General features: G+C 36.4%; 1 protein-coding gene and 1 long non-coding RNA gene across 9 annotated transcripts in view; one reads left to right on the plus strand and one right to left on the minus strand.

The window, feature by feature from the left end:
* The window catches only part of LOC109090208 (plakophilin-4-like), a 33,806-nt gene that overhangs the window by 6,824 nt on the left and 879 nt on the right, over positions 1–26,103 (minus strand). For 2 of the 8 annotated variants that reach the window (XM_042725537.1, XM_042725540.1), the window contains exons 2-14: positions 20,783–20,913; positions 18,957–19,069; positions 15,063–15,097; positions 14,124–14,246; positions 11,850–12,046; positions 10,268–10,700; positions 5,315–5,473; positions 4,987–5,197; positions 4,342–4,483; positions 3,058–3,271; positions 2,009–2,192; positions 1,659–1,776; positions 879–1,070 (exon numbers count right to left, since the gene is read on the minus strand). In XM_042725537.1, coding sequence (XP_042581471.1) covers positions 879–1,070; positions 1,659–1,776; positions 2,009–2,192; positions 3,058–3,271; positions 4,342–4,483; positions 4,987–5,197; positions 5,315–5,473; positions 10,268–10,700; positions 11,850–12,046; positions 14,124–14,246; positions 15,063–15,097; positions 18,957–19,069; positions 20,783–20,908 — 2,247 coding nt within the window. In that variant the 5' untranslated portion in view covers positions 20,909–20,913. Of the gene's footprint in view, positions 1–878; positions 1,071–1,658; positions 1,777–2,008; positions 2,193–3,057; positions 3,272–4,341; positions 4,484–4,986; positions 5,198–5,314; positions 5,474–10,267; positions 10,701–11,849; positions 12,047–12,537; positions 14,247–15,062; positions 15,098–18,956; positions 19,070–20,782; positions 20,914–26,103 lie in introns of those variants that run through there. The other 6 variants (XM_042725539.1, XM_042725541.1, XM_042725538.1 and 3 more) reach the window with 5 other exon arrangements.
* On the plus strand, positions 12,005–14,785 carry LOC122137648. The gene is made up of 2 exons (XR_006154989.1): positions 12,005–12,119; positions 14,140–14,785. It is a non-coding gene; the product is annotated as an uncharacterized LOC122137648 (long non-coding RNA).

A 26,103-nucleotide genomic window follows, 5' to 3' on the forward strand; every position in this document is an offset into this window, starting at 1 on the left:
AATAATTTAAATACGTTTCAGGAGAAAGATGTTGGTGAAGCTGATTTGTTTATGGCTATTTATACGTTTCAGTAACACTGTAGCAAACACAAAGTCAGAGAGTGAATGTGCACTTGGCTTTCATTCAGAGCATCTCTCAGCACTCCATCATGGGCTGCTCATCCGTGCTGGTTTACATCAAAGTACACAGGCGTATTTGACTCAGCATACAGCAATGTTGTGGACTGTGACCAGTCGATGGGGAAAATATTCTTAAAATGCATTCAAAAAATCGAAATAATTATTAATAAGTAATTATTCTGTATTTTGAAGTGCCCACAATATCATGCATTTTCATTATCATGATATATTGCATTAACGACATGTCTACTTTCTGTAGTAACAAAAAAAAAAAGGTTTCTGTAAACAAATATGTAAATATGAAAATATATCATTCATTTTCATTTTTTATTTATTAATTTATTATTAGTATATTTTTAGTAATATTATTTATTATTATATAATCATTTTAAAATAAAATAAAACTAGAAAAATAATATCATAGGCTACTCTCAAAAACTTTTAGAGCTGAGCTTTTTTAAAACTTTTAGAGTTTCATGGCTTTTCCATAACATTTTAAAGATTTAATTAATTCCCATGATTTCCAGAGCTAGAAATACCAATTTTAAAATGTACTAATGTTTCCAGGTTTTCCATGACTATTTGCTGAAAAACAATTCTTTTAAATGTACAGCTTTTGGTGCCTTGCTCTTATAAATCATCTGCTGGCTTGTGCAAAGCTATTTGCAAAATGAATTTCTCTTTCCAACAATCCCAAATCATTTGATAACTGAGCACAAAAGCAGAGTCCAAGCTCATTTAATTTAGTGATAGATTACCTGCTGATCCTGCCAGGACCGCTTCTTCTTCTTCTTCCTGAGCCCCCAGCAGCTGTAGTCGGCCTGTTTACTGGAGGTGTCAGGGCCCAGGAGTGTGTCAAGATCCTGGGTTCCCATCAGCCGAGACGGAGGCATCTCCAGCTCAAGACGGTATGACAGGTTCCTCAAAGTGCACACACAGTTTTCCACAATCTAACAACACAGAAAAAGAGAAAAAGGGTGAGGAAAGAAATATATAATATTTTGGAGATCGACAGTCCCAATCCTCATTATACCGTCCTGGATATTTTTCAAAAATCACAATAACAATGTTCAATTTTAGAAATAACAATCGCTTTTATATTTCTTATAATAACGATCAATACTAATTATTTAAAATAAATGTCACAAAAATATTTAAAATATATTTTTGGATTCCTCTTCCTTTTTCAGGAAGCATTTCAATGCTTCCTGTTCCAGCAGATGGCAAGCCAAGACTAAGATTTCGTCAAGAAAAAAATAACCAAAGCTGCACAGTGCTGATCTCCACCACTAGAGGCGCTCAACATTTTTTGGCCCTTCAAGGAGTGGCACAGAAAACATGTAACACCTTTTTATAAGCATCATGAGCCTCTGCCAGTCCCCAGCTGTCATCAGATATACAGACTGAAAATTAGTCAAATATGTGGCAAGAATGTATCAAACATGTTCCAAATATTACCAACAATATATAGACTGTTGTACATCAGAACTGGATGGTTTCATTTATATTTTTTATGCAATCCCAAGAATATCTCTAACCTTGCTGTCATAATCAGAGGTGTTTACACAGGTTTTGATTATATAGAGAAGGGAATCTATCAGCCCTTCACAGCACCGCATCTGCCTTCTGGCTTCTTCTCCAGCTGAGCTCAGGTTCCTGAGACAAACACACAATCATGCGGTCAACAATACAATGGTTATCTGATTTAGATAAAAACAGTCATTCTCACTTGGAAATATAAAGAGTGATGCTGCTACTACCAGTGATGTGCAAAACTATATATTACAAAAATCAACTAGTCAGCAGGTTAGCTAATTGACTATTGATTAATTGATCTTAACAGGAAGCCCTGTATAATTAGGCCGGTACAAATTTACATGAGGCATACCTGAGGCAGCCGGTGGTGTTCCTCAGGACCAAAGATGAGTGCAGTTTGAGTTTCTGGTCCTCTCGCTGAGGGGCCGCACCCCACCCGGAGTGAGGGATAATGACCGTGTTAGTAAGTGGTCCGAGAGCGTCCCGGGTGATCGTCATCTTCACAGAGTCACATGACGACAGGTTCCACAACACTCCTGTCAAGGCATGACCCCAAAAACATAGTATATAACATATAAAATGCAACAGTATTAATAATTATTTTAGGTAATTTTATTAAATTCATGTGTTAAAATGAAGTTAAATGTAACAATGATGGACTAATAAATTATTTTGTGATTAAATTTTGCCAATGGCATAGTTTAAATTCTTTAGCTAAATGCTTTTTAGAATTTGTTTATAAAATTAAAATATGCCATTAAGCCGTTTACAGTTAAACTGCTTAAAAATAATTAAAATAAAACATTTTAGGTGAACTATTTAGGTCTAATAAGTAATTTAACACACTTGATGATTTCACATAGCTCATTAGAAAAACGGAGAGACACATTCAGAGGCGTGTAATAAAACTGTAAAAAGGCAGTGGGAGTGTAACAAAAAATCCTGCAGATAGAATTCATTAACACAAAACAGTCCCTGTGGTTGTGAGTATGTGTGTGAGCAGAAAGAGCTCTATCTTTGCTGAACAAACCTGCTGCCGCTGTTTGAGAAATGACAGTAAAATACACTGTATGCATCAAGAAAACTGCTTGGGAGAGTAAAATTTCCCCGTATCTATCTAGCAATACTTAGTATATCCAGCTTGGAGAGAATGTGTGTGTGCGTGCAAGTTTGTGTCAGCTCAGCTTTTAATCAAATATTTTGTCCCTCCACATTAATCACAGCCACGAGTTCCACTGACTGTAATCTCTGATCTGAGCTTCACAGCGCAAACTGATCTCACCACAGGAGCGGAAGAAAGCGAGTTGGAAAGAGTGAGACAGAGGAACAGAGAGGGAGTGAAAAAGCACAAGAAAGACTCTCTTATGGCACTCAGTCATGTGACCCCACACACCCACTCACCGGTTACGAGCTCTCGCACTTCAGTGTCTGGAGTTTTTCTCAACAGACGAACCAAAGCAGGGATTCCACCGGAATTCCTCACACACACTTTATTATCGTCGGTGGCTTTTCCATACACTAGGTTCCGCAGAGCTCCGCAAGCGTTCCGCTGTACTTCCAGGGTTTTGTGGTCAAGCAGATCCACCAGGTGTCGGATGCCCCCGAGTCGACACACCTGAAAACATACAGTAAGAGAGTGCAAGTGTTCACATTTATATTTCCAAGGTGTGCTTTTCTGTCTGTTTATGCAGACTGCAAATACAAACTAACTAAAAGCAGATACATTTTTTAGTATCATGCTAGTAATTGAACTTCTATTTCAAACACTGTACATATATCACATTGTTTTGCAAAAACAGTTCTTGAAACATTACATTAGTGTCTAAACAAACTCATTCACTGGTTCGAGTTTGTACATAGAAGCCCCTACTTCTTACTTCTTTTATTGAATTTATTAAACACTGTTGTTCATTTATGATTTCAAATTGTAGAATTAGCATGTTAAATCAGCTTTTTGTTTAATGCTAATTAAGATCCCCACTGTTTCGGTGTCACAGAAATAATACTCGGATTATAAAAGTCAACTGCAGAATTACATTTATTTTATATATATTAACTAGCTGTGAAGATCAGTGAAGACTAATTCAAGTTTTTAATTCATTTTAACTAAAAATTATTCATTAAAGTTTTGGGGTTGGTAGTATTTTTTAATGCTTAAGTCTCTTATTCTCATAAAGGCTGCATTTATTTGATCAAACACAGTAAAAAATGTTTTCTGTTTTAATATTTTTTTAAATAAAATTTATTCCAGTGATGGTAAAGCTGAATTTTCAGCAGCTAGTACTCCAGTCTTAAGTGTCACATGATCATTGGTTCAAGTAACAGCATTTGCTATTTTATTATTCTAAAATAAACTTGCATCATTATATTACTGTCATCATCACTGGCCTTTGCCTTTAAATGAAAAAAAAAAACATTTTTCAGACCCCAAACATTTGAATAGTAGTTTAAAATGTACAGTTATTATTAATATTAATGCCTCATCCTGCTCTACACAGATTTATGTCCAAGATTTTTGTCCAACCAAATGTGCATAAAGCATTTATATAATGCTTTTTTTCTCTCTTAATGGCTAGGCTTTTGCTTAAGCTTAAGCTACAAAAAGTCAACTGTATTTGAAAAGAACAGAAGACATAAATAGGAAGTGCCTATTTGTATGGCGCGCGTGTGTGTGTGTAACCATACCTCTGCCTTGATGCGGTTGTCTCCATAGCAGAGGTGCTGTATATACGCTGCAGCATTGGCCTGGACAGAAGGGAAATGATGCTGCAGCATTCGGATTACCTCTGACAGCTCGGGGTCTCTCCAGGCAAACTCCCTAACCCCCCCACAGGCACAGAGAAAACAGATGTCAAACACACATACAAATCTGAAAAACGGCCACATTTGACAAATAAATGTTTGCAGATTTGAATAAAATATACATAATTACTTGTGTTTACATGTTGCATCAGGACAAATAACTAGCCGCATAAATAAAAACAAAAAAATCAGTCCAGCTTCTATTTCTTCCAGTCGCATTTCTCATTAAAATATGCACTCCAAATGTGAATGAGCACTCAAGCGATCTGGTTTACATTTTCTGACTTTTTCTGTTTGCAAAATAAACATGCCCAGAAATATGATTACAAAGCAACATACGCACAAAAGTAGTGGAGTCTCAACAAATCAAATAAGTTGGAATAATGCAGCAAAGAGGGAAGATACATGCTGGGTTTCATTAACAAGCAAAGTTTCCACGTTTTAAATGTCAGTGACTTCAAATGTGGCCCTAAATCATTTTTGAAGCTTAATGCAATGTTTTTGGAATCACTGGGTTCAGCTCTTTACCTGGGATCTTTGTGAAGACTGTCTATGGAAGGCGAGCGTGTGACGGCATTGTCGAGGGCAGCTGCATGTCTGGTGTAGTTCGGGTCGGATTGGCGGTAATGGGCGGTACGATAGGTGTCAGAGTGCGTTGCTATGGAGCCCATTGAGAACAACCCTCGCTGGTACCTCAGAGTGCTGCACTGACTAGTGGTCCTTTGTAAAGTACCAAACCCTGAGTGAGAGAGTGAGCAGTGCAGACATTGTTAAGATTAACACTGTGGAAATGTCAGAACTCATTCACTGAGTTTGCATAGATAGCAGTGGTGCATGAAGGACATTCGTCACATACCTGTATTGTTTCTGGAGCTAGCACTCTGGGAGCCGTGCGTGGGGCTCTGGTATAGAGGGTTCTGGAAGGTTCTGTCTTCATAGATTGGTGTGACGTGGCAGTCAGGGGAGCGGGCATCTTGGCCCAACTGGCTGTTCTGACTATAAGAGGTTTGCAAGCCTAGATGAAGATCAGAGATTTAAAATCGTGCCATTTTAGTAAATTTATTGAAGGTTTTTAACATTTTTTTTTTTTTGTTTTACTTAAATATGTCTAAATGGTTTTTATTTAGTTTTAGCAACCAGCTGAAATATATATATATATATATTTTTTTAAGTCTTATTTCAGGTCATGTTTATTATATTTCAAGTAGTGCTGTCAAACAATTAATCGCGATTAATCGCATCCAAAATACAATATTAGGTTTACATAATATATGTATGTGTGGGTACTGTGTGTGTGTGTGTGTGTGTGTGTGTATATATATATATTTATATAAAATCAAGCAGCAAAAACAGTTTTTACCATTGATAATAATAAGAAATATTACTTGAGCACCAAATCAGCACACAATAGAATGATTCCTGAAGGATCATGTGACACTGAAGAATGGATTAATGATGCTGAAAATGTATAATGTATATTTCTAAATATATTACAACAGAAAGCAATTCCTTTAAATTGCAATATTTCCCAATACTAATTTTTATACAGGTGCATCTTGATAAATTATAATGTCATGGAAAAGTTCATTTATTTCAGTAATTTATATCTAATTTTGTGAATCTTGTGTTTTATATATTTTATGTGCACAGAGTGAAGTAGTTTAAGTCTTTGGTTCTTTTAATTGTGATGATTTTGGCTCACATTTAACAAAAACCCACCAATTTAATCTCAACAAATTAGGATATGGTGACATGACAATCAGCTATCAACTCAAAACACCTGCAAAGGTTTCCTGATCCTTTAAAATGGTCTCTCAGTTTGGTTCACTAGGCTACACAATCATGGGGAAGACTGCTGATCTGACAGTTGTCCAGAAGACAATTATTGTCACCCTTAACAAGGAGGGTAAGCCACAAACATTCATTGCCAAAGAAGCTGGCTGTTCACAGAGTGCTGTATCCAAGCATGTTAACAGAAAGTTGAGTGGAAGGAAAAAGTGTGGAAGAAAAAGATGCACAACCAACCGAGAGAACCGCAGCCTTATGAGGACTGTCAAGAAAAATCGATTCAAGAATTTGAGTGGACTGCACAAGAAATGGACTGAGGCTGGGGTCAAGGCATCAAGAGCCACCACACACAGACGTGTCAAGGAATTTGGCTTCAGTTGTCGTATTCCTCTTGTTAAGCCACTCCTGAATGACAGACAACGTCAGAGACGTCTTACCTGGGCTAGGGAGAAGAAGAACTGGACTGTTGCCCAGTGGTCCAAAGTCCTCTTTTTAGATGAGAGCAAGTTTTGTATTTCATTTGGAAACCAAGGTCCTAGAGTCTGGAGGAAGGGTGGAGAAGCTCATAGCCCAAGTTGCTTGAAGTCCAGTGTTAAGTTTCCACAGTCTGTGATGATTTAGGTGTAATGTCATCTGCTGGTGTTGGTCCATTGTGTTTTTTGAAAACCAAAGTCACTGCACCTGTTTACCAAGAAATTTTGGAGCACTTCAGTCTTCCTTCTGCTGACCAGCTTTTTGAAGATGCTGATTTCATTTTCCAGCAGGATTTGGCACCTGCCCACACTGCCAGAAGCACCAAAAGTTGGTTAAATGACCATAGTGTTGGTGTACTTGACTGGTCAGCAAACTCACCAGACCTGAACCCCATAGAGAATTTATGGGGTGTTGTCAAGAGGAAAATCATCACAATTAAAAGAACCAAAGACTTAAACTACTTCAGTCTGTGTGCATTGAATTTATTTAATACACAAGTTTCACAATTTAAGTTGAATTACTGAAATAACTTTTCCCCGACATTCTAATTTATTGAGATGCACCTGTATACTATTAATACCATTATTTTGAATCAAATAAATGTAACCATGCTAAAAATAATAGACTTGTCAAAATAATAGCATAATAGACATACTAGGCTTATCATAAACTTAAAAATAATCTTAACTAATCAAAACTTTTGACCAGTATCCTGCATCAATAGCTCTCAAATCTTCACATGGAGATGCAAGTTGTATTTTATAAAAACAATCTGTTGTAATTAACCACTCCACTGGACTTTCACACCTTCAGATGTATCTGTGAGAGATAATGACCTTGAACAAGAACGAGGCATATACTGCAGAAGCTAAGAGCGTGAGCTAAAAACAGTTTTTCTACTGAAAGAAGGCACTACGTTGTGTTGCTGTTAGTGACGTGAATGTCAGTTTGCCTGACACAATCAGAGATACACATACAATTAATTGTGCAATTTAGATGAATTAGCCAGAGGTTTCAGCCTTTCTCCCACACGATTTCATTGCAAACTGGATACAATAGATTTGCTCATGAACGCCTACCCAAAATTGCATTCCCAATTACCCAACTCTTGTAGCATAATTACTGAATCTACTGACAAACCTTGTGAATGCTTGTACTGACATTGTACTGCATGCTCATTAGTGTATAATAGTTTTAAGAGCTGTAGGGCATGTATAACCACACAACCTTGTGAGACTGACATTCACAACCAGAGCTTTCAGTGGAACTCATCTGACCACAATCTAATCAAAACCTGGCAGACAAACTTTGATCACTGCCTTCAAATTGTCATCAGACTATCTTCAGATATTCCAATCAGAATTGATAGGCATATATTGACCAGTTTGATTAATTAGGCAATATTTGCCCATTGTGAGATAATTGCATCAGCTGATAACCAAACTTACTTGATCTACAATGTTAGCTTTGTTGGCAAAAAATCTTATCTGCCTGTATGCATGTATTTGTACATCAATTTTTGTTCTGCAGCACCATGGGGGGGAAAATCTTAGGGCATTTTCTAATGGCAAGAACAGTATTCATGGGCTGCAAGCAAAAACAATGCAACCAGTGTAAAATCCGGTTGTTTTTAGTGAATCAAAAACATACAGTGAAGCCTGGTTCCTCAGACGAATGACTCTTTTATGTCGGCCCTTTTCATGAATTTCAAAAACGAACCAGTCTGACAGAATTAAATGCTGTAGAATTTACAACACTTGCAAAGAGATTTCATTAGTAAGCTGGACACAGACAATAAACCAAAATGATTCAAAATCAAATTAAATCTAAATCTAGAGCTTGAGCATCAGAATCTCAAAACCCTGGTACAGTGTTAATACTAGTACGGTACTGAATGATTATTATAGTCAGATACTCTAGTATTTCCGTGGTCCAAGGGGCTTAGTTATACTATTGTACTTCATGTTCAAAAGAATAAGCAAATATCCCTACTCTGCCTTTATACTATGACTGAATGTTGAGTTAATGTAACATTAGCATTGACATTAAAGACAACTCTTAAAGAACTTTCCTTACATGTCAATCAGACACCAGAAATATAATAAAGCAAAGTATGAACCGAACCAAGCTACACAGCTCACTGGTTTGGAACAGCCATGCAGAATTCTGTGAGTTTGTCTTTCATAAACTTTTTATCACTTCATGCATCTCCAAATTCGGCAATAGTTCTTTCTGTAGGGCCTGGAGTTAAAAGCGTAGTTTTCAAAGGTTTTACACCATGCATGATCTACAGAGAAACACGGCATAAATGGGGCAGTGGGGCACATCTGAGAAAGTCTCCCACAGAGCCAGAATGTGAGATTATCATCGGAGTAATCCTACAAAACACTAGAGCACACAAGCATAAAGATATGTGCACACACACACATTTACAATCAATATCCATACAGCTCCGGTTTCATGTGGATGTTTATTGCAGATGGAATTGAGACTGTAAAATGATTTTGAAACAATATACTATACAAGCCCTATATTAATGCATCTCAGCACTTTCAATTCACAAACTCATATTCGCACACAGCATCTTGTAATCAGAGGGTTATGATTATTCAGGTAGGAGCAATTACTACGCTCCTTTTTTGCACTTTTATGAGAACCAATTTGTGTCAGTCTCTCTGAGTTTATGTCCAGAGATATGTGAAGTTTTCTTTCTGTGGCTCTTATAATTGAGATTTTAATAGACAGCATACATTATGTTATAGACTAAACTGTGAAATGCTTAATGTATTCTTCACAGTTTTTTCAGAGTTTTGAAAATTCACCTCACGAGAGGATTTTCAGGAAAGAAATACCTTCTTAAGCCAGGGAAGATTTTATAATGCAAACCAAACACACACCGATAAGCGACAGCATTACTAATCCTTGTATAATATAGTGCATATACAACGCTAAGAAAGTTTCACACATATTCAAATCTCTGTCCTCAAATCCATAACTTTTCAAGAGTGGTGCAGAAATTGCGTTTGATAGAGTTCTGGTTTGGTCAGGATAAAAGAGCAAATCGTTTTATGGATTTAAATTTTATGGAAAAAACACACTCCAGAAAATTGTTGGTTGCTTCAAGCCAAGTTTGGGATTAGTACGTTTTTTGAATGTTTTTAGAAGAAATCTTTTATTCTCACATCTTACGCATTTTAATTAATACTTAAAATACAATACAAACAGTAATTGTGTGTAATGTACTTTTTTTTTCTTCACTGTCACATTATCCTTCAAATCATTCTAACATGCTGATTTGGTGCTCAATAAACTTTTTTTTACTCTTATCAAAACTGAAAAATATTGTGCTGCTCAACATTTCAGTGGAAACCATAATAAAATGTTTGATGAATAGAAAGTTCAAAAGAACTTTCAAAATCTTTTATAACATTATAAAAAATGTATTCACTTAACAAAAAATGAAATCTTACTGACCCCAAACCTATCACAAGTAGTAGAAAAACTCCTAACCTTAATAAAAATAGGACAGTTTGTGTGTGTAACCCACCTGTAAGGCTATCCGGTCTTGAAAGGACCATCCTCTCAAAGATGTCATAGGCCCGAGACCCAAAGGAAGAGTGAGTGCTGTCATATGCATGTGTATCGTGCTTCCCCAGGGTCCCGTACTGCTGAGGCTGAGCAGTCATACCGGCCCGCAGGAGCGTTGGTGATCCAGACTCTGACCCCGTCCCATTTCCATGCCGTCCCAAGTAGCTGGAGTGCACTGGCTCGGGAGCATGGCTGGAGGCCGGAGGCAAGGTGGTGCCAGGAAATATACTAGGTAGAGGACGGGGCTCTGAGACTATAGGTGAGCCATAGGGGCTTCCGAGGGAAGTACGCAGAGGCTGGCGAGACGCAGGCGGGGACGGGGTGTAGAGTGGGGACGGGGCACGAGAGGGAACAGAACTGACACGCCTCATGACACGGCCACTGCTGCCCACCTGAAAAACAGATTACACACAATCAAACACTAAAAAGAACCAACATCCATACACACTACTGTACACTGTGATAATACAGTTATTACTGAAATATTCAAATGGTATTTTATTTTTAAAAATACTGTACAATGAAGGATACATCAGGATTGAAATCAGCTAAGGACAAAAAAGGAAAGAAAACTTAAAAGTACCCTTCTATGGGCTCCATGTACGGACATTTCCACATTTAGCCTCAAAATTAAGCACAAAATTAAATCTTAAGGAAGGGTCACACAGGAGGACAAAGCAATTATGATATGATCCACCTTTACACAACACGTTTTTAAAACTTCAGGAACTTATTCATAAGTTTTAACAGAATAAAACAATATGCATAATACACTATAATACACAAGATAATTTACTAAATAACAATATGTAATTAGTTATTATAATACATTTCACAGAACAAGACTAAACACTATACTGAGGTTTATGTGTCTCGACTTTTGCTTTCAAACGTGAAGCTTAGAGAGCTTTTATTTTGGCGAAAAAGAGGATGTCCTTAAAGCTTTTAGTTTTATTGACAAACACGATTCTCATGACTAATTTGGGAAGATTTGTGTTCCCAATGCATGTTATAAGCGACTCAAAATCACAGCTCTTGCAGATGTGGAGGTCGTTGAAACGGCAATCCTCTCTAAAAACACCGGATAGTCGCGTGTAGTCAAACGCAGCGCCGCGCTTCACTCTCAAATATGCAGCGCGTCAGACTACATATTTCTGTAATTACAGTGTGTGCGATCTGATAATCGAACTAGATGGCGGGGAACATCGTTTAATTTTATTGCAAACTCATTTGCCACTGGGCTGCTGAAGTGTCTGAGACGCAAAGGGTGTCCCGCACACAGCCGATAGATGGCGCCTCTAGCTCTTGCAGCGCTGCCGGAAGCAGTCCATGCATGCAATATGTTTGAAAACGCAGCACATTACAGTTTGTTTAGTGATTGTTTAAGATCATTCCGACTTCTCAGGTAGGAAAAAAAATAACTGAAAAATCCTTAATAAAACTGCACATATATAATTTGAATTTAATGACATCTAAAAAAGCCGTATAACCTATGCAAAGTTAAATTAAGCAATTTATCTCTTTATGTTTTGTGTTCATACCTGTGCTGAGGCCTGTCCTTCAGCCCTGGAACTCATGGCGAGGGTGGGGCTTCCATTGGGGGCGGAGCTTGTCGACTGAGACCTCCCTTCCGATCGCCTGGGCGTCACGGTGTTACTATAGTAACCACTCACCTCCTGATATCCACTATCCGAATACGAATTCATTTGAGTAGAGCTGCGTGAGTTTGGCGCAGACCCTGAGTCAAGGAAACAGCAAGGCACACCAGAAAAATACTGAGAGATAGACAACATATTTTATGCTCAGAAATGGTAAAACAATTCTATTTGAACTATGGATTTCTAGGTTAAATACAGCCTAAGCTCTATCAATAGAAACTGTGACATGATGTCGATTAATTAATGACGACCCGTGTTTCACTTTGTAAAAATGCATGAGACACATTTACGTTACTTTCGTACTACTACCGACGAAGAACATAAACAGTTTTTACCAATAACTGGAGCAATTGATCGTTCATGTGCAGCTTTATTATATAAACAGTCATTTATGTCTCATATTAATCTAGACAGAAAAAAACCATGTTCGTTAGCGTTAGCATCGCTGCTGCTTGTATATTTTAAGTACATAGCGCGATGTTTTTAGAGGCTGCACTGCCATCTATCGACGTAGTTCAGTACGATCGTCTCTCAGTTCTAAATTAAATTAAAAAGTCATTAATTCCCTTACCTGTCCATAAAATCATTCCACTCGGTGTAGGCTGTACCTACGTTTGCGTTCGTTTTTGTACTTGTCGTTCTTTCTGGCTTCGGCTGTAAAGGTAACATTCTGAATTTCCAGTGTTCCATTGTCTAAATTTCGCTTTTGCGTCACCAAACACTACGCTACCAGCGTGTCCACAGCCAATGAGCGCGAGGATAGGTTATTTCAACATGACGATCACTGAAAAGGGTGACCCGCACCATGTATAATTAAAACACTTTTATATAAAGTTATTATGAGTACAGTGAGTGTACACCACTGAAATTACAAAACATAATTTTTTCTTAATATGTTTACATTTTAAGACGAGAACCAGGCTATTTAATGCTCCTTTAAAATGTAATCAAACATTATTTTCTGCAAGAAAAAGAGGACAACATTCACTGCTTTTAATGTATTTATTTGTACTTTGATACTGACTGTTTAGTTAAATAATTATTTGAAACGCTTGAAAAGTAATGTTTACCTAATTGAAAATTAACTGAAGGCTGCATGCTATTGTTTTATTTTGATTGTTTTATAATGAGATTGATATTTAATTATTTAGTTTGCTCAGTGAGAGTTATCATATTTAAAGGGTACTGGTATAATCTACTTACATCTTGGTACTGTAAAAGCCCTAATATACACAGTAAATCTCTTAAAGTAGAAGCCTACCAGGCTAGCTGTAGATCACATTAAGTATAACCATAGCATCTTAACACCAGAAGTGTTTCCTGACCAAAAGCTGAGATGCCATGGTACTGGATGTAATAGTAATTATACAGTACTCCAGTCAAAAGTATTTAAAAAGGTGAAAATGTTTATTTATTTATTTCCAGTCCTTCAAGCAGCTAGAAATTATTTGCTTTCTACACTGTGTGAACAGTAATAAAAATACAACTTCTGTACATGTGAAAGTACTGTTTGCATGGAGCAAACTTCATCAACAAGTATTACATCAGAAAAACATAACCAGACGTTCATCCACCTTTAAAAGTGGTCTGCTTCAAAAGGATTACAAAATGTAATTAGCTTATGAAATGCAAGTGCATCCCAGCTAGGTTTCCAATGTAGGTGTATAAAGACTTTTTACTGTTACAAGGAAGCATTAAATGCATCTAAAAATGACAGTGAGGACATTTACAATGTTACAAAAGATTTGTATTTCAAATAAATGTTGTTCTTTTGAACTTTAATAACAAATCAGCATATTAGAAAGATTTATGAAGAATCATGTGGCACTGAAGACTGGAGTAATGGCTGCTGATAATTCAGCCTTGCTTTGTCTCCATACTGAATTGAAATTGTAATTTCACAGTATTACTGATTTTACTGTATTTTCATCAAATAAACACAGCCTTTGTGAGAATAAGAGACATGATAAAAACATCCTCTTAACAGTAGTGTATAAACTGAGACACACTATTTTCTGTGGTAATCAACAGTAGGCCACAGATGCTGCCCATAGATCTTTAGCTGTATTCAACTTGGAAAATTGCATAAAGGCATCATGCATATAAACTGTTGACATAGAAGTGACAGAAGGCAATATGGAATGTGAATGAACAGACCCTCACTTTCACGCAGGGAGATCTGTTCCAATTCAGGAGAGTAAAGTAACCCCTGACCTCTGACCCCAAATGTGGGCGAGGAGCAACCATCCGACGGCTTAGACACACCTGCACCTGAGGATTCTGATGACCAAATGGTTAACACACTGTAAGCAGGTTTAAGTATTTGAGAAAATGATCAAGATAGAGTTACCTTTATCCCTTGACACACTTAGACGGAGCATTAACCTAAAATATGCCATAATTTAGCCAAAATAATAGCCGTTGACAGAATATGTAAAATGTTTTCCGATTTTCACAGATAAAAAAATAAGGTGTCTGGTCTATTGTGTTTCCATACTTTAAAGACATTCTCACAGTAAGAGATGACAATAGGAACTAAAACTGAAGAAAAGGGTAGAAAACAGTTTTAGCTGCCCTCTGAGGATTTGGAGAGAGAAAAAGAGATTTCAAATGTAGTTCAGTGGAATAATTCATGGGATATTGTTCATAAGGTTGAGTGACCAGATCACAAGACCACAGCGTCTGATGTCTTTTTTTAGAGCAGAATAAAAAGAAAAAAGCCCAGAAGAATCCACAACACATGCTTGTCAAGAGTGAAAGAGTTCTTGGCATGGTTCTTGTGCTATCAATGTTACATTAAAAATACCAAATATTACAATTTGGGATACTGTAACTAAACCATAAGACATTGAGAAAAGATAGGTCAGGAAAATATTTACACTCAATTACATGTCCTCTAAATGCTTCAGAGTATCCTTGAGTACAAAACTCAGCCAGCTCAACCTTCTTAGAGTCATTGTTCCAAGCTAGACTATGTGATCTGTGCTGTATGTATGTGACTGCAGTGCTGTCTAAAATGTCATAGTTCTGCTTACTCTTATTTTCAACAGGTGACAAGAAAAAATAACAAGCAGGAAGAGAACAAGACAAAAATACCTGCAGATCTCCACAGAAGAGACTTCTCAGAAGAGCTGGAAAAAATGACGAGAAAAGACAAAAGATTAAATGAGAGGAGAAAAATGTCACACAACGGTGCACAAAGCATCTGAGGCATTTTATGAAACGAGTGCCTTTTTCAGTTTAAGTTGATTTAACTAACTTTTAAAAAAACAGATCAATATTGTGTTTAAGTAGTAATATATTATGGCATTAAATAATTTTAATATATGTAATAATTATGCCTTCAGAAAAGTAACACAGTCGACAGTTTTACAGATTTACAGACAAAGAGACAGATTTTTAGTGGTATTAACAATTTCCAATTATCACTTGCTTGCTATGAAAATTATGCTAACAGGGTGGACATTTTACGATCACCTCCACTGATAAACCTAACGAAACATACAGTAAGATAAATTGATACTAAAACACTATAAGCTTTAAAGGTGTATTCATGTTCTCTCCATTGGGTAAGCACTATAAAAATGTGGTTCACTGTCTAATTTTATACTATACTAATATTGTATCTACACAACGAAAGCCAGTGAGCGCAAAGATTCTCTTAAGATGTTTGCTCGAACCATGTCATTTCAACATGGCACAATATACTGAGGTGGGTGACTCACACCTTGTATAATTAAAACACTTTGTATAGAAAACATTTATGAGTAGTCTTCATCTAATGTGAATCTATACCATGACTCAGATGACTATTCACAAAAACACAATTTATTTCTTAATGTGTAAAACTTGGCACCAAACTATTGAACTGACCCTCAGGCCATCCAAGATGTAGATGAGTTTGTTTCTTCATCAGAACAGATTTGGAGAAATGTATTTGCTCAGTGGATCCTCTGCAGTGAATGGGTGCCGTGAGAATGAGAGTACAAACAGCTTGTAAAAACCTCCCAATGTGAATGTCTCAATGATGTGAGTCCATAATCCACAATAATGCTTCCCTGCAGTGAAAAAAATCCATCCTATCACATCAAAATCCACAACATATTTCTTCTTTTTCACTTGTAAACAGTGCTTGATCTGTGCATATTTCTCTCTTAATTCAGACAAGATGACTCTTTCACTGGAAAAAGCATATTACGGATAGAGGACTCGTATTTTAGCCAAAATCAACAGTTTGACGTTAAAAGCACAATTTTATGCTACACAATATGTGGATTACACATATCATGTGGATTACTTCTTTCAGCTGGTCCTGAACTCTCATTCTGACGGAACCCATTCAATGCAGAGGATCCATTGGTGAGCAAGTACTATAATGCTAAATTTCTCCAAATCTGTTTCAATGAAGAATTGTGGGATGATCAGTTGGATTTTAACAGAGATTTAACTCAGCATTAATGAACACTATCAGTCTTAACAACATTTGTAAAGATGAAGACCCATCTATAGTACATTTTGGATGGCCTGAGGGTTAGTACATTTTTAACTAGCTAGTCCTTTCACTTAAAACTACATCTGTACAGTATATAGAAAGAGTAAATACAATAAACGAACTTTTGTTTTCCTGGTCAAAAAGGCATCCTCGTAACAAAAGACAATAAAAAATAAATATTAAAAAATATAGACAATTAAAATAAATGTACTGTTGTTTTGTTGATGTGTTAGTAAATCACAGTGAACTGTGCATGTCTAAAATTTGGCATCAGCTATTTCTATTTCTAGTTATTTTTCACACGTTTAGGAGAAACACAAATGGCATCCGTTTTGTAGAATGGCCCATCTCATCTTCCAATAAGTCAATGAAAAGCAAAAAGATCCGCTCCATTTGCCCAGCATTAGGAAACCATTACAAGTGAACATCAATCACATTGTTACAGTCCACTGACTGTCGCGTTCATCACTCTGACACACATTTTAAAAATCCTGTCCGGTTAATGACAAGAAATGAACATACTTGTGCATTTTGTAGGAACTGAAGAAGAGCAAAATGACAGAATGTGGTATTAGGAGTTCAGGTTGAATTAATGACAGAATGTAGACGCCACTGTCTTAAAACAGCAGAAGGGTGTCTGCTAATGTCTGCCAAAAAGCGACACTGTCTGCAAAGGAGGGGTCAAAGGACACCGGTCATCAGTGTACAGCGACAGCTGAAAGGGGGCACAGTGGGGACAGCAGGAATGCTACACAGAGAAAGGTTAAAGGTAATAGGGTGCATGGTAGCAAGAATGCACACATGGACCTTCTTCAAGCAAAAAAAGGAAAAAATGTCCTGTATACTGTGGCAAAACAGCACAAGCCATCTGTAAAAACAGAACAGACACTCCTTCACAGATGAGAAGAACAAACAGGGCAGCTGACATGTGCATGCACACATACAGACACAAAGAGTTCACTGTGCCAAAGCAAGAGATGTACTTCAGCTTAACCAGATTGAATATAAATCTTTCTGAAGTGTTGGTTGTAGCAAACATCTCTGATTTATCAAGAGCACTCTTTCCATGACATTCATTAAACGAGAAACTTTCAAAATACCCTAAAGCTTGAATGTGTTTACTGTAAATTGACAAACACCCACTTTCCATAAAAGTAATTATTCAGTGAGGAAAGAGAGACAACAGTTTGCGCTTCGCTGCACACTTGTCCTTCATACTGACACACAGCATGAGAAACAGAACAGCGAGTGCTGTGTTTCTGTACAGTATGTACACAGACTACATATACTGTACAGCTAAATGTGTTTCACGTGTAGGCAGGGGCATAAGAATGATCCATTTATGTGTGGAGGGAGGAGGGTTTAAATGCATAGTTGCCACGGATACACTCATATGAGATACGTTTGAATGCTTTAAAATAATATAATTAAAGTGCAATAATTAAGCCTCTTCCTAAAACCTCCTTGTAAAAATTACGCAGCAAAGTATATTTTTGATGTTCATTTTATTTTGTTATTTTATTAATGAAACATTTCATCCTAAAATTAAAAATTGCATGATTCTGTGGAACACAAAAAATGATGTTTAGCAGAATGTTCAAGCTGTTCAGTTACATACAACAAAACTGAACTGAGGGTTATTACCGTTAACTAAAAATAAAATCAAAACTAAAACTAAAACCAATAATATAAAATAAATGTTAACTAAAATAAAAGAAACCATAAAAAAAATTAGACTTACATTATTTCAGTTGCCAAGGCATAATTCATCGTTTTCTTTTAGTATACCTAAAAATACTAGTTTAGTACTAAAATAATTACAACTAAAACTGAAATAAAAATTAAGAAGAACTATTTAGACACATCGGGAAAAAAAAACATTAAAAATGATAAAAACACAACAAAATTAAAATTAATTAAAATTAAAAAAGAAAAAAAATCTGTGTTCCACTGAAGGTAAGTCAAATGAAAACACAATTTTCATTTCCTTCAGTACTGCCACTGCTAACTAAAACTGTTAAAAACCACATCAGCAACAGTGATCAAATATTTACAATCATGCGCATGTTTTGAGAGGAAAAACATGCTGAGCAGGCCTCATGGTAATAACGAGAAAGCAGCACAGATGTTCATAAATATATTCTGCCATCATTTACTCCAAACTTGTATGAACAAGGCAAGCTAAAACCCATGATGTTTGGCATCACTGATGTTAAACCTGGTTATGCGTCTCAAGGCACCATATTTGAATCTATAGGAACACAGATTCAAGAGCAACAGCAAAAGAGATAGGATTTAAGTCTGTTCTCCACACAAAGCTATTGCAGAGTGTACAAAATGTCATACGGGCTACTTTTAAAACACTTTTACTTTCAATATATGAAAATAACATAATTTGGAAATCAAAAGTCATATAGTATGAGGAATAGTAAATGTACAGCATGTTTAAATGAGCTTTAAAAATAAATTGCACTCACAGAAAACATGATTTGTTTTACCTGTCACTTGGAGCATCTGGAGACTCCGCCCCCAACCTGCATCGCTCCAGTTGATTGGCCACAATCTGTCTCTCTTCTTCAAGTTCTCTGGTAAGCCGTTCAAACTGAAGCTCCTTCAGAAAGACAGGAGGGACAAAAGTGTCACCACCGCTGCCTTCTACCATCAAAAACATATCCATCATGTGTAGGCAGTACACACATCATACCCGTTTCCAGTTACAACATTAATTTAGCTTCAAAATCCATTGTCTTTAAATCCTGTCTCTTCTCAGCTTCCATCCTGTCTCGCTGCTCTTTGCTTCTGAATTTGTGACCTCTTCCCCTCCTTTTGCCTCAGTCTCTCTGTGTGTGTGCAATGCATGTGTGTTTGTTTATGTGTGTGTGTGTGTGCGGAAGGCGAGAAGGCTGCACTGTTGGCCTGCCTCTCTGTGATAGAAACAGACTCGTTGATGCAGCTGCCCTTAAAGGAGACACACTCTCTCACACACACACATATAAAAAGCCCACATTGCTGTTGTACTGATTATAGTATTCTGAAGAGAAAAAATATCACTTTGTTGTGTCACTGCATATTTTCATGATTGCTTGCCATTGTTAGACTGCAACGAAATGATTCTGGAGCATTATATCTGCTCTGAAATAGATATTATATTCTGAAAGTATTGCAGGTTTCAAGCCGGCAAGCACTATAAGAGGTTGCAATTAATGTAGCCAGTGAAAAGGAGAGATTATTGAGTGTTGTTCTCCAGGCGAGATAAGTCAGGCAATGGCTATCTGCCTTGTGCCATGCTGTGAGCTACCAGCTGTACCAGGCCTCTTCTATTCAACCTATTGTTCAGAGTGACAATACTTGCCTATGTCCTGATTCTGTCCAAGAGGAGCACAAAGAAATGACAAGACTTGACCACACAAATCACTGCAATCACACACACACAATGCAATGAAATCTATGCAGCAGTTTCTGGTGTGCTATTGAACATGTTAAGCCTGGTAATGGGACAATCAGTTATATTTGAACAGAGACTCACAGCGTTAATGAACGCTATCAGCATTAACAAGAACTGTAATGATTAAGCTAACAGTTTAATTAGTCGTTTTCATGACACTGAACTGTGAAACAGATTAGAAGTCAGAAGAGTCAGATCTGATGTAAGAAAACATGTAAATAATAATTTTGTTCTTAACCAAACTTGCCTGGTAAAATAAAATGATGAACTATACACATATATAATTAAAAATATAAAAAAAAATAAGATAAATAAAATTAAATAATCTAAATTTAAAACTAGACTTTATCAGCTTGTTTCTAAACAAAATAATATAAGATAGAATCATACATTTGTAATAAAATAAAATATACAATAAAAACTAACAAAGATTTGTAATAAAATAAAATTGGTAACTAAAAACTAGCCTTCAAATTCAGTGTAAACCTACATTGAATACGAATCTTGTTTTTAAACTGATAAATTAAAATATATGATAAAAAACTCAAACTGATTATAAAATAAAATAGGTAACTAAAAACCAGCCCTCAAATTCAGCGTAAACCTACGCTAAGAATCTTGTTTTTAAACAAATTGGCTGATAAATGAAAATATATAATAAAAAAACTCAAATAAATTTGTTATAAAAAATAAAATAATAAAATGTCCTCAAAGCCAGCTTTCCCCACCCAGGAATTGATAATGCAAATATTACTCTTGACTAATGAGCAGAAGGTTGACTTAATACATCTACAATCTGTGGCCACTCATGTTTGAGCTGCTATTCAGATTACAGTTACCCTCCAGCAGGCACTGGCAGATGGAAACAGTGCGGCATACCTGCTCTTTAACAGAGGCCAGCAGGTTGGTGGTGGTGGCATCAGTCGCCATGTTGTTGTTGTTGGATCTTCCCTCACCACTCAGCACCTCCCTTTCCTCCACAGGGCTTTGCCTTGGAGTAGGCATTCCCTCTGCACACAGGAACACACAACATACAGCTATTATCATTTAAATGCAGTGCCACTGATACACTAGTATTATATTGCTTTGCAAATATATTTCAATCCCCTACCATTTATTTAGATATCATGAACCTTAATAGTTTTGAAGACCAGACTATTACAGTTGTTGAGTTTACTGGTCAACCGTTATGGATTTTAATGGCCGAAGCTGATACTGATGTCACAAACTACTAACAAACATTTGGGGCCAGTGAGATTTTGTTTTGTTTTTTACTTTTGTTCAGAAAACACACATTAAATGATTTAAAAATGACAACTGATACTTTTAGAATATTACAAAAGATTTCTATTTTCAATGAAATGCTGCTCTTTTATCAAAGCATTTGCAAATAAGCAAATTATTCTGATTCTTTTTAAAGATTATGTGACACTGAAGACTGGAGTAATGCCTGCTGAAAATTCAGCTTTTTCACATCACAGGAAAAACACTAGAAGGATGCAGATACTCTTAAATAGGCAAAATATTGGTTGGCTAATTGGCCTGGCTGATATATACTGTAAGTGAAGGTGACTTTCTTAAAGTCAACATAAAACAATAATCGGTACCCATTTTACTTCTAATGTGACAGAGCTTGATGTTATCCATCTGGAATTAATTGGATCTTAAAAGCAGGCAAGCACTTTTAAGGAGGCTGGAATGTAGAAGCTGAAGGTCAAGTTCATCCTCAAGAGCATCTTGACATATCATCATTTACAATTTGATGGAATATTTGAAAGACAAACATTTTTCTTTTTTGAATAATGTGAACTGGTGAATTGTGCAGAAGGACCAGGAACATGTATAAAGCAAGCAAACAGGGATTTAACTTTTCATTTCATGTTGATGGTGTACCAGAAAACTGCATGGAAATCTTTGTCCTATTCACTTTTATTAGAATGGCACAGAAAGCCTGGAGTTCTTGGCAGCATTATGGCAGGGCAACAAGGGAAGTATTCCAATGTGTGTTCCAGCATCCCAGCATGCAACAGCATGACAAGACAACCTGTTCCCTTCCCTTCCCCCAACTGACAGCAAAAAATAGTATGATCAGCAGATGCACTCTTTTTTCATCATCCTGGATGGCTTTAATGCCTTTAAGATAGAAACAATAGCATCTTCTGCTTGGTCTAGCTTCATTTTTATGTAGAAGCACATCATGCAAAAAGCAGTGATTTTGAAGAGCAGAATTTTGATAGGATGTTCTGCAGTACTAAGATTAGACAGGATGAGATTAGATAATGAAATAAGATTAGAGGAACAAAAGTATAATTTCAAAATTGCCTTGTCGACTAATCGGTTTTAAGGGACCTCTGCTTTCAGTTCACCCTACCCTGATCATATGTGCTCATGGCGCAAGATTCTCAAAAAACAGTACACATGACTGCACTTTAGAGCTGCACAATTGGGATCTTATTCCTATAAATGATAATGATTCGGAAATGTCTATTAACACTCTGATATGCCACCACTAATCCAGAAAGAGCTGTTGTCGCTTGTATGTATAAAACAGCTTCACAGTGTTTTCAACCACACAATATCTTTATTTGTACTGTATGTTAGAAACATTCACATAATATGTCATAATTCACATAATAATGCCAACTTTGTATTTTCCCCCAGTGACTACAATGTCTAGTTTGACACATCATTCCCAGTTCCCACCTTTTATTTGCTGCATTTTTTAAAAAAGGCAAAGAACATTTTTGACAAAATGGTAAGTGGTAAATTATTATTTTGTTTAGTAGCCTAATGCTTTTTGTAAATTGCTGAAATATAGATTCTATTCAGACTCATAAGAGAATATAGTAGGGGAACTATGACGTCACTTTGTAGGCGGATCGGCTGTCACACTTGTTCCCTCAACAAAAAGCCAATAAGATTTTTCCATTGGCTTTTGCATTATCGCAAAAAAATAAGCTCTGCGTTCAATCATTTACACGTTTTGTCCATCAAGATAATCTTCACAAAATAATATAACTTTGATGAATTTTGAAGCCTAAATAAAAGCACCAGAACTTAAATGCTAAACTAATGCTATAAACGAACTACAGCACCACGGTCGCTCGCCTTCAACGTCACCACCACCATGCTCCCGACAACTTTTTCAAACTTATTTTTAACACGTTCAGTGTTCAATGGATTAATCTTAATCCACGCTACATGAACCTTTTCATATAAACTGGAATAAATACAAAACTAGAGCCTTAAAAATTCAGACTAAAACTGAAATGAGATATTAGTAATAAATCGAATAGTGAAAAAAATTAAATAATCATAACTAAAAGACATATGAAAGCACATATTTCTGTACATTTCAAAACAAGGTGCATTAAAACTCAATAAATCCATGATTAATATAAATATTTTCATTAAAAAAGTGTCTTCACGTACTATTCAATAAAATTCTGGTACATTTAATCTATTAGATAACAGCAGAGTGAGCGAGTTTTTGGATATGGTAAGATGAAGCTTATTTTAGTGAATAAAGTACCACATTTCAGCTTTCATTTTGTTAGGGTGGCTAACATCACACAAAATGTTATTTTATCCTTGTCTCTAAAAAATCCTCAATCTTTCTTCTTTCTAACAGCTTCATGTGGCAATAAACATTTAATTTTAATGTGGCTTTAAGCACTATGCATCATTAAAGTTTCACTTTTACCGTGACTAAGCCGGTAAATGTGGTGTTTACATGGAATAATCGTAATATAAGTTTACTTTACGGTACAAACCCAGAGTCTTTGAATCAGTAAGCAAAAAGACGAGCATCTTTCATCTGAAGACTTGTGTTGCATTTCGGGGCAAAGCAAAAAACCTTGTCGAAAAAACAATATAAAATGCGGGAAACTATTAATTGGTTATTCTATACTTAATTGTACTATAAATTAAACTACGACTGGAAAATACTGTAAATTGATAAACTGTCTGGCGTGATGACGTTATATGTCTCAGACAGCGTCTGTAGTCCCACTTAACAACTTTTTAGCAACCATCTTTTTTAAGAAATGTAACAGTTTAAAAAAATCACGAGTGGGGTGTACCTGGTGTGCTTTATGTCGCAGAATAAAACGTGAAAGTATCTTGAACTTGTGTGAACCACGGACCTTATTTCAGGGGATTTAATCAAACTCCCATTAAAAAAAAACACTGACTCTGGGATGATGGAACCGGAAGTGCTAAAATGCTAACTCACTTCCGGGTTTTTCCCTACAAAGTGATGTCATAGTTCCACCACTCTATGATATCTGTTCTAAGCCATTATAATAGTGATTCACAATTTATCCAGAATATGCAGATCTACTTTAATGGGAATGGATTTGAAAGCAAAACAAGAAAGGGTTTACTGTAAATGGTTAAAGCCCAGCACTCTAATTAAAGTAAAAAATATTTCAAATAAGAAAAAACAAACTATAGTCACACTCACAAATCAACTAGTCATCGATCCCTAACTAAAATGCACATAATTGTGTGTATAAACGCATATTAAAACATTTTAGAAAAGGCAACCTCTTGAGCATGACCAGGCAGTCAATGCAAACACTTGCACACTTATTCATTAACAAATAAGCCGGATGTTTATGTGCAATAGTGATATCCAATTCTTGAGTCTGTGTGAGCCTGCCACCTGAGATTTGCAATGAACAAATATGACTACACCACAATACACTAGGTGCCTCTCACAAGACCATTGCTGAACCAAACAACTTAATTAAACTTACAGGCGGAGCTTTTTGGTCAGGTCTGACTCAATGGTCATGGTCTGCAAATGCATCCTCCCTCTATGTTCTAAACAACAATGGCATCTATTCACGCGTGATTTTGTTACCACGTATTTGTCATTATGCAACATAAGCTTGAGCTCCAGGATGTTTGCCTGAGGTTATGGATTACAAGTAATAATGTTGTAAATAATGTTCAGATTCTTGCACAGACTGATCGTTTCACTTCATATATTGTCAGTGGCCACAAATATTAATTTTGTGCTTCCTATATTGGCTTTTTTGACTCTTAAAGTGACGGCACCTGCAGACTTACCTACTGTATTATGAATAACCAAGGACCATGGTTTCAGCTAAAAAATCATCTTTAGTGTTCTATGAAGAAAGAAAGCCATTATCTTCGATGGCCAGAATATTTTCAATTTTTGGGTGAACTATTTAGGGGAACTAGTGAATACAATGTAATAATCAGTTATTTGCTTTTGCTTTGTTTGACATAACATATCAGCATAACATACACTGAATTGTTAGAAATATATTTGGCCGAAGTAGTCGTGTGATGACGTAAAAGAACCAAAGAAGCTTTTTTAAGCTTTTTTTTTTTTTTTTAACAAAGGAACTGGTTCACGGAAAAGAATCTTGCAAAACACACACATCCATACATAATCCAATGACTTAAAGCTTATAGACTGCATAAATGGCAGTAGCCTGCCCCACTGTGCTGGCATTTACAAGAATAAAATCCGAAATCCACTTAAGAAGTCCTTAAAATCCCCACCCACCTCCACAGTGGATTTACCAGGAGTCTGCTGTCAGTCAGAGCACCAGGTTTATATTCAGATGAGACGAGAGGAGGGGAACAAGCAAACCATCCTATTAACCGTGATGACCAAGAAACAGTAATAAACTGTTACTTATTGGAGTCAAATGACTTTGTGTACCACCACCACTTACGTCTGTCAGAGAGATCATTCTGTCACTTCTAATGAATAGCGAAACTCTGCCTTGGTTATTTCAAATGCACATACACACACAAAAGTCCCTGGGATGCTTTTTCGTACCATGTAACATGACAATGCAGTGTAAAGACAGCCCGGGTCTCTGAGGAACATGTCTTACTGCATCATGATGCATTGTCCCTGCAATCTTTACATACTGTAATTGTAGAATGCTCAAAGCAAATCACTGCACAGCAGCAATTATGGTGCACAGCAGCAAACCTGCATTCAATCTAAACTCTGGTCAATATGATGAGGCAGCTAAAACTGCAACCACACTGCCATTACAGTCCAAACAGATTCAGACTTTTTCTAATAATTCTTGAATTATTAGAGCAGGAGCTGAGAGCAAGGATATAGAGGGATGCTCAATTATGCATAAAGAAAAGTGTCTAAAAGATGGTCCAGCCTGAGTCCCAGTGACAGCATCTATCAGTCATAA

This window comes from Cyprinus carpio, chromosome B6 (genome assembly GCF_018340385.1).
Source record: "Cyprinus carpio isolate SPL01 chromosome B6, ASM1834038v1, whole genome shotgun sequence".
Taxonomy (NCBI): domain Eukaryota; kingdom Metazoa; phylum Chordata; class Actinopteri; order Cypriniformes; family Cyprinidae; genus Cyprinus; species Cyprinus carpio.